Source organism: Psammomys obesus, unplaced genomic scaffold (genome assembly GCF_907164565.1).
Source record: "Psammomys obesus unplaced genomic scaffold, mPsaObe1.curated_primary_1811, whole genome shotgun sequence".
NCBI lineage: Eukaryota > Metazoa > Chordata > Mammalia > Rodentia > Muridae > Psammomys > Psammomys obesus.
Window position 1 is genome coordinate 26,057,014 of NW_026593286.1, and position 17,656 is coordinate 26,074,669.

The following is a 17,656-nucleotide window of genomic DNA, read 5'->3' on the forward strand; positions in this document are numbered from 1 at the left end:
AAAAAAAAAAAATTCATGTGAAAACCAGAAATGTGTGACTCATCTTACAATAAAACTAATAAAATAATAGGCAGACTTAAGTAATGAACCTGACGCTGGTTCAAATCCAGCCTTGGAAACAGGCGAAGCCACTGTGCTTGAGTAGATTTAATGTAAACTGCAAGTTCTAGTGTGGGAAGATGATGAAGCCTTAAGGAAGCCTTTCCTTAAGAAGGGAGTTCACATCTTTCTTTCCTAGAAAGGAGATCATTGGTGGTAGGGAAAAAAGGAAATTTACATGAAAAGACACAGCTGAATAGCAGCTTACATCAGCCATCAGTGATCAGACAGAAAAATCTTCAAAATGTAGAGTGCAAAGAGATGAGCAGATTTTCCCCAGCAGAGAAGAGTGCAGAGTCAGGGAGGGGTCTTAAGGTAACAGCCAGAGTGGGCTTTAGGGAGTGTCAGGGCTTCAGAGTTACTGACGAGGTGGATGTCAAAGCTTCCGTCAGGGGAGAAGACAGCCTCTGCTCCCGTGCAAGCCTATTCACAGTAGACTGCTAGGAGACAGGCCTGTGCACGGCAATGGACCCTCCCAGGCCAACTGCGCTGAAGAGAGTTTCTCATCTCAGTTTCCCACTCCCGGGCCTGCAGGTCTTGCTCAGGCCACCATCTGAGACTGTCAAGAGGAAGCTATTGGTTGGCACAGCTGTTGCTGCAGCCCAAGCTGAAGTGTTCCCCAGGGATTTCTTTGTCTAGCAACACTGCTAGGAAAAAACATGAGAAAATTATGTAATGCCATCTTGTTAAAAGAATGGCCTCAGTGGCAAGAGATAAATAAGGAAATAATATAAAGTAATAACTGCCTTGTTCCTTCTAAATTCACATCAGTAACCAAGATTGTATTCCTAAACAACTCATGCTACTCGTAAAACTAGGCTTATTTTCTGGACTCTCTCTGCATTTTCTAACACACTCAGGCTCGGAAACTTGCTCTTGTTTTGGCTCTACTAAGTGATGAACTCAGCTATGCTAAGTGAGTCCCAGTCAGAGTCCTAGATGAATAACTTCCTTTTAAAGGCATCTTTCATAAATACTTGGTAGTTAAAACTTTTATTTTAAATTAAAATATAACCAGTGAGTCAACAGAAGTGCAGGGGGAAGCCAAGATCCCTTGCTGTGATCTGCATTTCCCTAACTGCATTCTGCTGCTCAGCTGGCTCTGTCTCAGCCAGGCCTCTCCAGGCATTCTTAACCTCCAGGCATTGGAGCCACTGAGGAATCTGAACAGAGAACCACTGCTCTTGTTTCTAGTCCCCAGTAGCTACATCTAGAATGTGTTCCAGTTCTGGCAGCAGTCATAGAAATGTTTAAGTCTTCTGCAGTGCCTTTACTTTCTCTAGCAGCAAATATATTTCTGTGAAGTAATCCCAAGAAAAGGTGGGCATTTTTTTCCCCCTTGAGAATTATAGTGACTGCCAGGTAAACCTTAGGATGCAGATTTAGTGTCAAATGTTACTTTTCCCCCAGACTCTCTTGCATTCACATCAAATTTGTTGTGCTTTTAAACACACCCTAGAGTATGGCTGATTTCTCTCCCAGGCCACAGATTAGCAGGAAGGACTTATTAAGCATTTGCACAAAGGGTGATGGTAAGTTGATGTCCCCAGTAGGGTAGCAAAATTAACAAATGAATTAATTAACCCTTGTTTGCATTCTAGTTTGAATCCAGATTGTAAGTAAAGCTTTTGTCATAGGTATTAGCCAGGCTTAGCTGACAAACTCAAAGTCCAGGACCAAAGAAAGCCCAGTGCTTTGTGGGCTGCAGTCAGAGAAAACGCTTCCTTAATTAACTCAGGCTTAAAGGGCAGATAAAAGCGTCATTACAGCACATGCCAGTTGTCTTTCCAAGAGTTGAGGTGTGTGGTAAATAACCTGAAGAGCTATGTGACTGCTAACTGGAGGAGGGCCAGATTCAAATCACAGCACCAGAGCCAAGCCCAAAGCTTGGGGCCACAAAAGCCACCAGTTATTGTTTTGTATTATATCCATGAACTTATAGGCAGACTTAATAGACTTCAGAAAACAAACAATGCCTAACTCAAAGAAGTAGTTTTCAGATTTTAAAAAGCTGATTTATGTACACACACACACACACACACACACACACACACACACACATACACACACACTACCACCATCACACCACACTGTAAACAAAGGCCAAGTAGTTGCTGCCTATTTTAAAATTCAAAAGGGAGGATTGGGGGATGGGTGGGAATCACAGTGAGCGACCCCAAATATGTTGTAGTCAAATATAATGCTCCCTGCATTGTACCTGTATACATTATGCACTCTCTGCAAGACCTTTGCCCTACTAACAAAGATGTCCATGTCCCTTGCTGTCTTACTCCTGGTTCTGCTGACAAAATGAAGGAGTGTTTGTACTGTCAGCCTAGACTTACATCACCTGTTGAGAGCGCCCGGATCACTGCTTGCCCCACCCAGTTCATCAGAGCTCACTCATAATCAGTTTCTTGCTAGAATTGTTTGTCAACTTCTCATTAACTTAAACTTTCTCCTTCCCCCAAAGAGTGGCCCTGAGTCTTATTTTTTACATTGTATTTTGTTCATTTTGCCTTAGGACCTTTCATAACAGCTTCTGTGTATTTTACTGTGCATAAAGTGTGTACATCTACAGATATATAGGCCTACTCATGCATGACACTAGACAGTTCAGTATTTAAGGAATTTACACGGTTTTTGTTTTTCTTTTATGTATATCCTCAATGACAGGAGAAAACAGCAAGCCCAAACATTAAAGCGGTCAGGCTCCAATCGCTACTTCACTTAGCTAAAAGATTTAAATAATCTTGCTCTATTGAAAAAGCCAATGATAGATCATGACTATGGACACCTTATATAGCAGCTGTACATAAAATGGCACTCGTATGCCATAGCATATATACTCATTTCTTCCTTCACCCTGTTAATCATGGGCTCTACATAGTGGAAATTAACCAAGGCTCTATACTTCTTGTAAGGCCTGTCCTTTCCTTGTCAGAAGGCCAACAAACTGAAGCCTGAATTTTAATCCAAATAAAATATCCGAGGCCATTGCCTGAGCCAAAAATGAAAACGCAGCGGGAGGAGAACCTGACAGGAATGAGCAGAAGCAGTGTAGTGACCTCCACGGGGTCAGTGTCCTTTAGCAGTTTCCTGTGACCTCCCTGTGTGCAGTTTGAGTCTGGAAGGGGGCAAACGAAGCCATCAAGCCTGTCTCTAATTGGTCTCACATCATCAGCATTCCAGAACAGGAAACAGTCTGCAGCCAGGAATTCTTGCTTCTTTGCCATAAGATTTGAAAAGCAAAGCTTTCCCCTTGCATGGCTGTAGCTCAACTAGTTTGTAGTAGGTTCTGGTTCTTGGATTCAATAGCCATAATAAAACGTGTCTGTTCAGTCTGTGGTGATTAGATTTCTAGACTGTGAATGTCTCCCTTACTTGCCATGGGCTAAATAAGATAACTTTTAGGTCAAAACTGTTCATAAAATGGATAGTTTTACACGAAGAAATATTTCCTAAGAAGCAAAATATGATTTATATTGCCCCAAAATAGTGGGCAACCCCTACACCTCTTCCAAAGAAGGGTGTACAGATAAACAGTAATATTCCCTAGAGCTTTCTTTCACAGAAGCAGATCGCCAGTGTCCTTTCTGCTGCCACCGATTTTTCTGTGTCCAGAACCAGACGCTCCCTGCCCTTCATGGGTCGCCGCAGTACAGCCTGAAACTGTCTAACTCATGCAGCCCATCCTGTAGCTTAAGTAAGACAAATGAATGAAACTAAAAGGAATGTAACATACCCCTTAGTGGCCCTCTCATTTGGCTTTTCAGTTTGAGACTTTCTGGAGAGGAAGCAGCCAGTGCTCACTGGCACTCATTCCCCCACAGAGCATGGAGAAGAGGAGAGTACCCGTGCCCAAAAAGCATCTTCTACTCACCCCTCATATCTGCATATGAGAAGAAGCTTTGGAGATCATCTAACCCAAGCAGTGTAGAGAAGTAGCTCCAAAGACAGGGTAACTTGCCCAGTGCCCTGTGACTTGCCTCATGCCAAGCTGAACCAAGAAATCAGGCTCCTTACTCTAGTGTTCTCGCCTTGTGCCATAGCAGCCTCATGGATGCTCTACTGCGCTGCTTTCACAGCAGAACTGGCTGAAGCAACTTCACAGTTCACAAAGCAATCTACTTAATATAAGTACATGAAAAAAAAAAAAAAGGCCTCTGATTTGCCTCATGGTCTGGGTAGGGCATGAAGGTATAAAAGAAAGACCTCAGAGAAATTGATTGAAAAAGCTAGTAAGTGCAGCTGAGGGCCAGCCAACAGCACAGCTTTGGGATAGAGTTGAAAAGCCCCTGTGAGCCGGTAAAAAGTTGAGTTACGAAGTGATGTGTTCTATTGTACATGTTTATATCATGCTTGATTTGATCTTACTTTTGGAAATAGAATCTCAATCGTCCACCCTTCTTGCCTCAGCCTTCTTGCATGCTGGGATTGTACCACATCTGGCCTTTGACCTTTCTCTTTTCCAGGGTTGAGAATCAAACCTAGGGTCTTACTGCATAAGCTCTCTACCACTGACCTACATCTAAACCCCTTGACTTTCTAAATGATATTCTAAATAACTTCAGAAACAACAGGATAATCAGTACTTACCTGTTCAGGTGTTTTTATCACATGCTTTGTTGAAGATAAATTGTTTTGAGAATGACATGGATTAGAGTACTGAACTGGGCCTTGTTGCTTGGCAAGAATATAAGCTAGCAGGTGGGAAGGGTGCCACTTAACCCACTGGGCACTCCTCTGTGGTTTCATTTCAAGATAGTTAGGTCAGCAGGTATTATTTTGACTTCCACAGATATCGTCAGTGTGTGGAGATATTGCTCATTGTCACAGCTCAGGTGTTGGGGGAGGGTGCTCTGGCTACTGAGTAGAGAAGCGTCCTACAGTGACAGGACAGCCCCTTCCTCTGAAGAAAATCCCACCCAAAATGTCAGTGGTGCTGAGACTGAGATTCCTAGACTAATGAAGCAATGGCTGCACCTACAAAAAAAAGAAATGGAAAAAAATCCCCTGTATGCCTTTGGTCAGTAGCAAACACCTCTGCCTGCAGTCACGTCCTATAAGACATGTTTTCTGTAGCTAACTGCAGCAACCAGAGTACTCTTGTCACCTGGCTAGGGGACTCAGGCATATAGACACTGGCCTTCAATTGATGTGGGACTTTTCTGTTTGCAGTCAGAGATGATTACAGTGATAGATTTGTCTGGCATAAAAGACATACTCCTGAAAAATTGGGTGGAGTGAGTCTTACTTTCTTCTTGTTTTATGTGGAGAGGTGAGTCTCTGTGAAGGTGCACATGTGTCCTTGGTACGTGTGAAGGTCAGAGGTCAACCTCAGGGACCATTCCTTGGAGTCATCCACTTTGGTTTTTGAGAGGCTGTCTCTCACTGTTGTCTACTACTCACCAAGTCGTCTGGACTGGCTGGCCACTGAGCTGCAGAGATCTGGTAGTCTCTGTCTCCCCGGGGCTGGGGTTACAGGCTGTGCTGCCATATGGGAGCCAGGAATCGACCCCGGTCCTCAGCAGAGGGAGAGGCTGTTAGTGCTGAACCTTCTTCACAGCTCCTGAGTCGCATTTAAAATAGTCAAAGGACAGCTAACCCAGAGGAGCCAACCATCTTTCCTGGTGCGACCTCTGAAATAGAGCCTGTTTGCAAGAAGAACCGAGCTGTGTGCTCACTTGCAGATGCTTTGCTGGCCCTGCAAAGCGTCACGCTTCCACTACAGACCTTTATTAATTTTGTATAACAACAGCTTTTAATTTCTCTTCCTTTTTTCTGCCATTTTTTAGGGTTTTGTTGTTTATTTGTTTGTCTGTCTGGGATAAGGTCTCACTGTAACTCTTGCTGGCCCTGGATTCCCCATATAAGCCAGGCTGGCCTCGAACTCAGAAATCCACCCACCTCTGCCTCCTAAGTGCTGGATTTAACGTAACACCATGCCTGGCTTGCCACTATTCTCTAAAATGAAAATCGGGGAGCTTGGTGGGAGGGAGCTAACAGCTGACTGTCTGAATTTGGGAACGTCATTGATCCGTATATCCATACCACAGGTGAAAATGCCTCCAGGGTTACAAATTGTTAGAAAATAAGCCTTGGTTCTATTTTGAACTCATTAATTTCTTTATCTCACACTTTTTTCAGTTACTGACCTTTGGCTAGACCAAGCAGGTGCACTGGTCCCCCCTCACTCTAGGGGTGCTTTTTGCACCAGAAATATCTGATAAAGCTCAATCTCTTCCCTCACTGCAGGCCTGGTATCAGCAGAGATAAGGGAGTGGCACTGGGGAACTGGGTGTTTTCTCCTTATCAGTCACCGCCTTAGGGCCATGTCCCTGGGTGTATAAATCCATGACCAGCCCTGAGGAAATTCATTTGATAAAGCTACCATTAGTGTCATTTAATGAAAGGAACTTACAGAGGTGTGACCCAGTGGGGACAAAGCCACTGCCACTAGGGGATAGCTAGTCCAGACACTAGGAGACCTGGATCTGACCTTAATCCTGACTGGCAGGAGTGGAGGGGTAGGGAAGGGTGACCCAGCTGGGTACAGCATAGCCAGTGTCTAGGAGGCAGCATCGGAGTCCAGCCAGGAGAGCCCAGCTAGAGAGACGTGTGGCTTGCCACTGGTGTCCCCTCGAAGCTCTGTGCCCCGGCTCATGCACACTCGCTCAGATCGCCAGCAGTGTGGCCAGCAGTAACTGGCGCCAGCAGCTCTAGACCCCAGTGACAGCTCTTGCTCTAGCTCTCTGTGTACTCAGGACATGATCCCTAGGCCTTTGGGAAGCGTAATTTCCTGCTCTGTGAAATGGGGGACTCGATGGGGCTGTCCAGGCCACACACTGACACAGGTGAAGTGAGGCTGCAGAGAGGCTTCACAGATGCCTGAGGGACACAGCTTATCCTGGGCCAGGAACTGCTGGACGCTTTACCCATGATCTCATTCAAGGCCTGCAGCAGCCCAGTGTGATGACTGTTCCTGTTATCTCCACTGATGAAGACACTCACCAGTGAGGTCGCTTGCTCCAGGGCATCCTCTGGCATGGATAGCACATGCCAGATTCCACGGGCAGGGTGGCTCAGAGGCATGGTTCTCACAGCACTGGGAACTGGAGGGTTAGAGCGAAGTGCTAGCAGGATGGGTTTTGATGCGGGCTTCTTAGGCTCACTAATGGTTCCACATAATGCAAGGGAAGAGAGATGCCAAGATACTGAAGCTCTGCTTCTTGTCTTAAGGACACTAGGGCAATTGGCCCAGGACACACCGCACCTTAATTAACACCCTAGGACTGCCTAGATACTCTGTCACCAATAGGGGTCACCTTGGGGAGTTGAACTCCTTCATGGGATCCCCAGGGGGACACAAGTCCTCATCTTGATAGCTGCAGTCCCCTCAGATGGGAGAGCTGAGCTGGGAGCAGGTACTGCTGGGGGCAGGAAGCCAGTGTTGGCCACCTCTTCACTAGTCCTTCCTGAGAGCTTCAGCCAAGTCACTGCCTCCTCCACAGGGCATGGGTGGGTGAGTAGGAAGACCCTCGCTGGGCCAAGCCGCCGAGTCCTGCATGGTGCTGCTACAGGTAGAACACTCGCACGTCAGGGAACGGTGGCCTGAGATACCCCGGACCCGAGACTGAAAAGCCCAGGGTGAACCTTGCAAAAAGCTGCATGTGACACCAGTCCAGGGCTAGACAAGATGGAGTAGTCAACCCCATGGGCTCCCAGGATGAGGTGAAAGTCCCCTGTCACAGCTCATGTGTGCACAGAGCAGGACACTGGCTGGAGCAGCCGAGGTCATTCCTGAGAACCTCACAGTGAAAACAAGCTGCAGAGACAGACTCCGCTATAGACTCGCTAGGCCAGACAAGCACCCAGTCATCCATCTGGAATGTCTCCTCTCCATACATTACCAAATCTGCCCTGCTGGCGAGAAAATGTTTTCTCTCCCACCCTTCCACTCTTCCTTGTTCACACTTAGGTCATACAGGTAGGTTTTTAAAGGTGGGAGGATTTTTCTAATTTTAAAAAGCGCTCAGAGTAATAGGCCTCAGGACATCATCAGAGAATGAGAATGTGCCATTTTACCTTCCCAAACTAACACATAAAGTCAGTAAGTCAAAAGGGCTGAAGCAGAATGCTCCCCAGCGTGTGGTGGTGCTTCAGCCATCAGGCTTCCTTCTCTGCACTTCACCTTGGGGTTTCTGCTCTTCTTTGTGGGGGAGAGGAAACAGGCACACAAAGCCTCCTGCTGCCTGTTATCACTCAACCAGCGTCACAGGGTCAGTGTTGATTCCACCCAAGCCGGTGTCTCCTGGGGCTGGTTCTGATCACAGGAAAACGGTCACTAGTGAAATCTAACGTTGAGCCTTTTGGAAACAGACAGCCAAGTCTCTCAATTATGCCTCTTCCCAGGGACAGGGCTGTCCAGAGGGATGGAGAGGGCCCCAGGTTTCACTGGGGTCCCACAGACTGTTGCGCTCTGCATTCTGCTCACCGGCTCTATGGTTGGCTCTTGCAGGTGTGGAAGCTGTGGAGCTGTCTTCCATTCTGAGTGCAGAGAGAAGTCTGTCCCCTGCCCACGCTGCGTCCGCCGGGAGCTGCAGAAGAAGCAGAAGTCCTTCTGGCGGCAGCTGAACGTGGATGAGAGCCTGGAGGAGGCGTGCGCCATGTTCGAGCTGTCTTACCAGAACACCTGACCACAGGCCTGGCCACACTCACCCTCCACCACCGAGGGCCTCTCATGCCCTTGCAGACGAGGCTGTTCCTTCTTCAGCTAGATGTAGATCTAAGTTATTTATTTATATTATACACACTGATCCGTCCTGTATGTGCGCTTTGTGTAACTCATTGTCCTAAAGGTCCACAGAGACCCTGCGGCTAGACTACACATAGCTGAGTCACGCTTGGCCATGCGATCCAGCTTGCCCCCAGCAAGTGCGGTTTACACGCGCTGCTCTGTATCCCAGACCCGCACACCCCCACTGGCTCCACGGGCCGGTCTACCGCAAGGCATGGGAGGAAGCATGTCTTGAGGCAAAGCCTTGGGTTGTTACTGAATTTCATTCAGCATTTGCTGGGGAAATTGAGGTAAGGAATCTGCCTCAGAAGGGAATCTCTAAAACACAAGAGTGCTTCGGGATCCTTACCGGTCCTGGAGTCCTTGGCAGAGGTGGCAACAGTGAAACAGCACACAGCCAAAAGCTAGAGGGCCCCTTCTTCCAACAGAAACCTTCAGGAGCAGAGCTACCCTGGGTTTGAAGTTAATCCCCGAGTGTGAGTCCAGGACCTCAGTGGCCAGTCACTCCTCCATCTGTTTGCTGGTACGAAGCTCAGCACCTGCCTCATGATGAGACTCCACGATGCCTGCCAGAGAGTGCGTGGGTGCCCTAAGAGCGTTTTCAAGCATGGCATGGAGGACATTTTGCAGTTGTTTTTTACGGTGCTGGCCAGGAGGAAATGTCCCAGGATCATCCTCAAGCATATCCGTGCTTAGACTGCGAGGGAGAGCATACTGCTCGCATCTGGCAGGGCGTGATGTCTGCTTTCCTAGAGTCCTCTATAGGCAGTGCCTGGCCACTTCTGAATGTTTTATTTCTCATTGTCCTCCACAGCACTCTTCACCTTTAGTCAATCCATGTAACTACTCTTGCTTTTGTATTCTGGGTGTTGGGTTTGTTTGGAATGGGGCCGTATTTTAAGACAGGGTCTTGCTGTATATCCCTGGCTAGCCTCAAACTTGTGATCCTGCTGCCTCAGCCTCCAAATGATGGGATTACAGGTATATGTACCACCATACCTGGCTTTACTTGTTTTTAATTATTTTTTTAAATATTTAAAATTAAAAATTATACACTTATTAAAAGCTATTAAAAAGTAACATTTTGAAAAATGCAAACCTAAACTATTAAGAAAATACCAAACATAAATAGAATTAATAAAGTTAATATTATTGAAATAAGTAGATACATATGTAGATAGTTGCTACCTTATAGCAACACAAAAAGTATGTAATATGACAGGCATGAGAAATGAGTCGCTGTGCTCTTTGGAAGGTACTGTCCTCCCTCTGCAACCCTTTGTAAGAGCCCGTGTAGTTGTCACTGTGACCAAGATGGCTGCTAGAATGGCACTGGGAACCTGATGGCCAGCATTCGTTCTGCCTTAACCCTTTCCAAGGCAGGAAAGTACATTCACAAGGAAGTAATTTGTATGTCTTTCACAGTGAGCCCCCGTTGCCCATGCTTCCATCCTTTCAGATTTTCACTGCTGTTCAGATCTGGTGGAAATACTGGCTCACAGAGAATGTATCTACTTCAGCTCCATGTCCCTCCCCACACGCACCAGCTCTTGAAGCTCTGTCCACCAGGAGACACTAAGCTGATGGGGTAAGCATTTCACCTCTCAGCCCACACCATTGCTTTGGCCCCAGCCCACAGAGCTGAGCCCTGTGCACACCCCTATTTCCTGGCTCCCCAGAACCTATAACCAAGGCATGCAACTTGGTAAAAGGCCAGGGCCTGTTTATCAGACACTTCCTGGTGCCTCTTATAAACTCTTGGGAAGGCAGGTTGACACCCCCTCCCTGCAGTAGCAGACAGGTGAGAGGCGGGTGGGAAGTCGCAAACACTTGGTGAGACAGGCAAACAAATTTGAGTATCTCCCTTCCTCCTCCCCTTTGTAAAATACAGTATTTATATTTTCCAGCCTCGGCGAAGAGAGCAGAACATGATCTTTCACTAGAGAATTATAGACCTGCTTATTATAAAACAGATGTGCTCCCGTGGCACGGTGCCTTCCCTCTCCACCCCCAAATCCCTGTCACTGCAGCTTGCTCTCTGCCTTCGCTGTAATTAATGTATCTGTGATTCTGACTGGCAGAGAGGCTGTTCCCAGCACACTGAGCACCGACCTGAAGGACAGAGCCCCCCCCCCCCAACCCCAGGTTTTCCCTGAGTCCTGCCCCAACCTACAGGTACCCAAGGTCAAGGGTGAAATCTGGATCCCTGCTCAAGACACCAGAGCTGTCCCCGCTGCCCACTTAGAGGATCCTGCTATACATGAGCAGACCTTGGGAGCTCCTACGAACTTTCCCTGACGTTGCTTTCTCTTAATTTTTTTAAAGGGGAAAAAGATAAGGGCGCTGTCATCAGCGATCTAGAACTGGAGCTGTGTGCCCGCTACTTCTGTTTCATCCTGTTGTACATCCCTAATAGTCTGGTTCATGCCAGCCGTGGGCTCACAACAACCATCTCTGCCACCACCACCAGAATCTGATAGGACACAGTGGATCCAGCTTAGGAGTTGGGTCTGCCATGAAAAGTCAAAATTGCTATTTTCAGCCCAGAACGCCGTAAAGTGCGTGAAGGCCCTTACTGTTTCCAGGTCTAACAGATTACTCGGTGCAGTGCTGGGCAATTGTTCTACTGCTTAGAAACCATCGAAACAAAAGCAAGCCTGTGGGTTTCCACCTCCCTTTTGCATCTCAGTAAATATCGTACACGTAAAGCATGATGGAAAATGGTGTGTCCATTAATCTCCTGGAGCTGCCAGTGAAGTCCAGGGAACTGCTTCTCACTAAACAGCCTATTTCCTGGCGTAGCACAAGAATTCCCTCCTGCTAGTGCCAGAAGCTCATGTGTGACACCGTCCAGCCTGGGGGAAGTGTTGGCACCCAACCCCACGGTTAAGAAGCCAGTTCCTAAAATAGACCTGCATTTGCAGGGGGAAGGCCGGGAGTGCTGGAAAGGCAGTCAGTGCGATGGGAGCGGAGTCCTCTCCAGGGCCGCCCGCTCCCAAAGTTGGAAGCGGCTTTACATGAAAACATGTAAACGCTCTGCCGTCCCCTTGACTTCATGGTCGAGTAAGGGCTACCTCTTGGGAGCTTTCACATCTGATGAGCTGAGAGGATAACTGCTTCTTGATTCCTCTATAATAGGCCTCCACCAAAAAGAGAGAGAGAAGATGACTACAGTGTCTCGGGATTTGCAGGTTCCAATACAGTCCCGACATAGCCCAGTGTTGTGATTCCCCTCGGCCGCCCCAAAACAAAGGTGTCTCTGTGACCCTGCCCCTGTGGCTGAGCCGCACCCTCGGATGAGGTCCGGCCTCTGTGGGCAATGCTTGTCATGTGCGCACACTGACTTCGAGCACCAGTGAATTTCTTTCTGCACCTCCTCAAGGAGGCTTGGCTTCTAGCCCTGCAAGTTCATTCTCTATCTATGGGGCAAAACAAACAAACAAACAAAACACCCACAGACACAAACTACCTATGAGAACAGGACCACGGTGATGCCACACCCACTGAGCACAGACTGCAGATACCGCTGACAACAGGAAGTGAACATTCTCCTGCTAGTTCAGGTCGAGCCCTGCAGACTGGCGCTGTCTGCCCACTATGCTTTATTGGAAGAGCCACATTAGGAACTAATCTTTGACCCTTTGTCAATATACTGCCTGCTTCCAACACAGACTTTATTTTGTTTTCTCATGTTAAATAGAGATGTGTGCAATTTTGTTCTGGCAGTTTTCTATAGTGCTTTTCATCTTCTGAAATAATGTGGAGAAGTCAGAAATTTGAGACAAGGGAAAGAAGCTAGCCCTTTCCTCCTTGGCTTGGTTGGGGCCACCATCCTTCCTCTTTATCCTGGGTGAAGACTCACTGGGTCAGCGCCCTGCCCCTTTCTGCTCGCCCGACCCCAAGTTACTAAAATCCCCTCAGCTAACCTAACCAATGCTGGCCTCTGTCACGGGGGGGGGGGGGGAATAACACAGTGTCTTGACAGTTAAGTGTCAGTGCCCAGCAGTCTCTCTGTGTAGGCAATTCTGTCCTTTCTTTGGATTCAAAACTCTTTAACTCAGATTTTTTTTTTTTTCAGGTATGTTTTAGTAGGTGCAGGACTGAGATTTAAAAAAAAAAAAAAATCTGCATCACTGTAAAACTCTGGGTAAAAGGGAAAGTGTGGACTAGCCTCTCCAGCATTTGAGAGGTTTTAGTTAAGTGGGTTCGTGGTGGTCATGGCATGGTCTTCATAAAGCAAGCGCTGGTGTAATGGGAGGCGCTGGTGCGAGGGACATAGGCTGCTCTGTGGGAGCAGAGGCCACTGCTCTGAGGGAGAAGAGGCCACTGGCTGCTCATTGTTTTAGACAGCTCCCTAGTGAAGCCAGTTGTTTCCCAGGCCAGACGAACAAGACACCTGCAGTAGTAGCTTTTCCACAGTCGGGTCCCTCTGGCTGGCTGTGGAAGCTACAATCCATCCCTGTCCCCTCCCTTGCTTTTCCTGCCTTTTGTCCTTAAACCTGGTCTGGATTTGAGACTCATGCTAATAAACCACCTAGTGGACAGCTGGCCGATGGCTCCTCCCTCCCACCGTTTTCCCTGTAGGAGTGCCTTATAGTCTAGTCTAGTCTCTGACCCACTTGAAGCCTGCAGGACCCTTCAGCTGACTATGGATCCCTCTGCTCTTCCCTGCTGGCTCCTCCTCGGCGCACAGGACGCCTGGAGCCTCTCTAGTCCATGATGCATGCTGCACCTTCCACCTTTGCTTACCCTGGTGCCTTAACTCCACAAGTGAAGGGATTCACGCTGCAAACACGTTATTTGAGTGAAACATGGGTTTCTTCAGTACCATTGGCACTTTTACCAGGAAATAAGAAGACATAATCATACAGTGTTTTGACCTTATTTTATGATGTTTCTTAGCCACTCTTTGTTTGCCTGCTTTCATTAACGAAACTCAGGGGAATGTCATGTCACCAAGGTCACCGGGGAAAGAAAGAAAAAAAGAAAACTAGCTTCCCAGAACTGAACGTCAGAGTCTACGAACTTAGTCTTTATTAGGTTCAAACGTGACACCGACACAAGGATTTCTTCCCCTGCCCCTTTACTGTATACAAATGTTCTTCATTTACCACCTGTGTTCCAGAGGGAAGTGGGAAGCCTCTGGGATGCATGGTGATGACAGTGTAGCTATGTGCAGCCTGGGTAGTCCACGGAGCCACCAGAGCAGGCTTCGCCGGAGGGCTCTGCCTTTGCTCGCCTGTCAGGCTCTTCCTGTAAACAGTTATTAGCTGTCTCTAGGGAATGGTAAAAGGGGGAGAATGCCAAGACTGCAGGTGAAGAGCAAGAGTTCGGTGATGCACAAGTTTCTGTACAGCTTGTTCTCGGGCTCCTGGATCGGGTCCAAGTCGATCCCCCTTACCCCTGCTCATGCGGTACAGAAGCAATTAGGATTTTGCATTTGAGCTGTTCCTTCACTCTGTTGGGTTTTTGTAATAGCTAATGTGCTAATTCATGTGTTCTCTGTTGTCTGGATTTTATTGCCTTTTGTTTTGGATAATTTATCCATATTTTTGTTTACATTATTTTTTTAAGAAAGTAACTGTAATAGTATAAAATTTGAGGTTGTGCTGTTGACATTCTCAGTTTTTACAATTATCTGTCACATAATTTAAGTGTACCTGTTCCTAATGTATAAAGTTCTCTCCTCAATAAACAATGAAAGTTCTTTCTCTCACATTAGCTTTATTGCATACTAGAGTGTTTCGGGTTTGGTTTGGTTTTGTTTTGTTTTGTTTTGTTTTGTTTTGTTTTGTTTTGTTTTAGGAAAGGGGGAAATGAGCCTTTGACATTGATACCAAATCAAGATTTGAGGTCTATTGAGAGTAGGTTATATACTTTTATGGAACGAGTAAAGCTTTTTTAATTTTATTTTATGGATATATTTGTATACTACATTCATATTTGGCACCCAAGAAATTCAGAAGGGGCCATTGGCTCCCCGAGAATGGATTTACAGGTGGTTGTGAGCCATTATGTGGGTGCTGGGATCCAAACCTGGATCCTCTGGAAGAACAGCTAGTGTTCTTCACAGCTGAGCCGTCTCTCCAGGCCTGCTGTTGTTTAAAGTGTCGGTTACATCTAAACTTATAACTCCATACTGTAGTCAGCCTTTTCTGTGTTTACAGAAAATACTGGTTGAGTTTTGCTTTCTGTTGATGTGGTCAACACCACGACAAAAGCATCTTGGGGAGGAAGGAGTCCACAGGCCGATCTAATCTAGACATGATCTAGGCAGTGCCTCAGTTGAAACTCTCACCCCAGGTGACTCTTGGCTGGGTCAAGTTGACAATAAAAACTAAGCAGGACAATGGTATAACATGTGAAAGATGCAGTGTCTGTCCTGTTCTGGGCGCTCTTTGCTAAGCCAGAGCAGCTGAGGCAAATGTCCTGAGGCGGTGTGCTAAAAGTCCTTCCTCCCCACATCTTCCCCGGGGACTCCTGGCAGTTCTCCTATCCCTTCCCTAGCTCACTCCACATAGGAAGGGCAAGAGCCAGTCAGTCAGTATTGAGAATGGCTGTGGCAGAGGACGATATCCAGGGAGTAAAGAAAATCAAGATCTGGGCATGATGGCATGCCTTTCATTCCAGGACTCCAAAGTACTCCTGAGGCAGGAGAATCTCTGCGAGTTGGAGGCCGGCCTGGTTCATATAACCATACATCGACTCAGTCTCAAAATAAGAAAAAGAAAATAAAAAGCAGATATCTTTGCTCTTGAGTAGCCTCAGAGAGCTGAGAATTTATTAAAAATAGGCAACTGCCTTCTGCCCGGGCTGGCCCTTGCCCCTCTACCAAAAAGGCCTGAGGGCGCAACACCTGTCTCCTTGGGGCCTTTCCAAAGCACCATAGCAACTCACTTTCCCAAAGAAGGACATTGAAAGGAGACTACCAAAGGCATTTCTGGCTAAACATTTGCCAAGGGTGAACCCTGAGCCTTGCTCCCTAGACACACCCAAATCAAGCCCTGCCTTGCCCCGCCCTGCCTGTCCACACAGGAAAGCAGCCCAGCCCACACTCTGCCCCAGGGTGAACTGGACTTCATCCTCACGCCTAGCCTGCCACAGTCCATAACAGAAGGAAACGGGTTAATGTTTCACCTTGAAAAACTAGACCCAGGACGAAGTCAGAGCCCACAGAGCCCACACTCAACAGGTCCCTGCTATCGTTCTTGAGGTCTGGGTTAGCGCCCAGGGACTTTGAGCGGGAAGGCTCCCGATGCCGTCAGAGGCTGGGAGCCAACTGACATCTTGTTCATCTCCACCAGGCTCAAAAGGCACAATTTGGTTCTCCCTCATGGGCTTACTCTGTCCTTTGATGTCGGCTCAAAAGATGGCTTCAGTCAATGATCCCAACATTAAAACACAAATAAGAGCAGAGAGCCAAGGCGTGTCACAGACAACTGAGACAAAAATCTCTCCGGATGGGGCCTGAGCGATGGGGTTATTTTAAAGCAGTGTGAGTGTAGGCTAGGGGGTGTAGCTCAGGAGGGGATTCCTTAGCTAGCAAGTACAGGTCTCCGCATTTGAACCCCAGTACCACAAAAAGGAAAGAAGCGGCCCCTTGTGTGGGACTGATGTGTTCGGAAAGTTAAGAGCCACTAGCCGAGCGACAGAGGCCTGTAATCCCAGCTACTCAGGAGGCTGAGGTGGGAAGATTCCAAAGTCAAGGACTGTTTGGGCTACAGAGTGGGTTCAAGGCCAGGCAGGGCAACTTACTGAGATTCTGTCTCAGAAATTTAAATAAGGGGCCAGGGACCTAGCTGAGTGGCAAAGCATTGCCAACCCAGTATGTACAACCGCTCCTCATCCCCTCCCCATGCTCAATCCTCAGTGTGGGGAGGGAGGGGAGACGAGCATAATTGAAGAGGTTACCTTGAAATAAACATGAGCTTAGTACAGTGGAGGTCCAGAGTAGGACTATCAAATGCATGCTTAAGGGGGGGAGGGGAGACCATAGGGCTTTGTTACTTCTTCCAACAGACAAGACAGAACAGAACTCCGGAACTCACTGCTCACTGTTCTCGATGATTTTCACAAAAGCTTACCTTTGCACCCCGACTGTTTCCTCCCAGGCTATGGTTATCTAGTATTCGCTCTTTCCAGAGGTCACGAACCGCTGTGTCATGGCTGCAGGTGCTAAGCTAGCCACAAAGGACCTTCGTATTCTCGCCTGCACTGAGAGGCACCCATGTGAGAGTCTGCTCCCATTTCAGTCCTGAGCATGCGCATCAGCCGCGTGGCTGGAAAGTCATCAGGTAACTGGCGGGGCGTGCTCGTGTGTGTTGCGGTTTTGTTTTTCTTGTTTTTCCCAGAAGGGTGTGGTTCAGGAAATTCAGGAGATTCTTAACCTGGGTCTAGCTTCCACTTGAGTCCTTGGGAAAATCCAGCTTTCAAAAACACCAAGTCGTTCCAATCCAGGCCCCGGTTGGATTTTCAACTAGAGAGTAGAAAGGACTTAAAGCCATCTCTCCCATTGTGAGGTTAGACGACATGAATGGACCACGCAGAGCTTTCTACTGATGGGAGAGCTCAGAGATCACATCCTACCCAAGATGTGATCTTTCCACTCTCAGGGAATACCAACGGCAACCCTAACCTGCTTCCAACTCCCTGGGAGGCAAGTGCCAAGGGCAAGAATGCAACCGGAAATGAACTTGGGCCCACAGAGTCCTTTCCTATGGCCTCCCAAAGCAGCATCATTAGAAATCGTACCCCTGA

At 47.5% G+C, this 17,656-nt stretch overlaps 1 protein-coding gene across 1 annotated transcript in view; it reads left to right on the plus strand.

Annotated features, from left to right (window-relative positions):
* Positions 1-14,602, plus strand: part of Plekhm3 (pleckstrin homology domain containing M3) — a 163,638-nt gene extending 149,036 nt beyond the window's left edge. Inside the window, exon 8 of the mRNA XM_055616780.1 lies at positions 8,621-14,602. Coding sequence (XP_055472755.1) covers positions 8,621-8,798 — 178 coding nt within the window. The 3' untranslated portion in view covers positions 8,799-14,602. The remainder of the gene's footprint in view (positions 1-8,620) is intronic.
* The last annotated feature ends 3,054 nt before the right edge of the window (positions 14,603-17,656 follow it).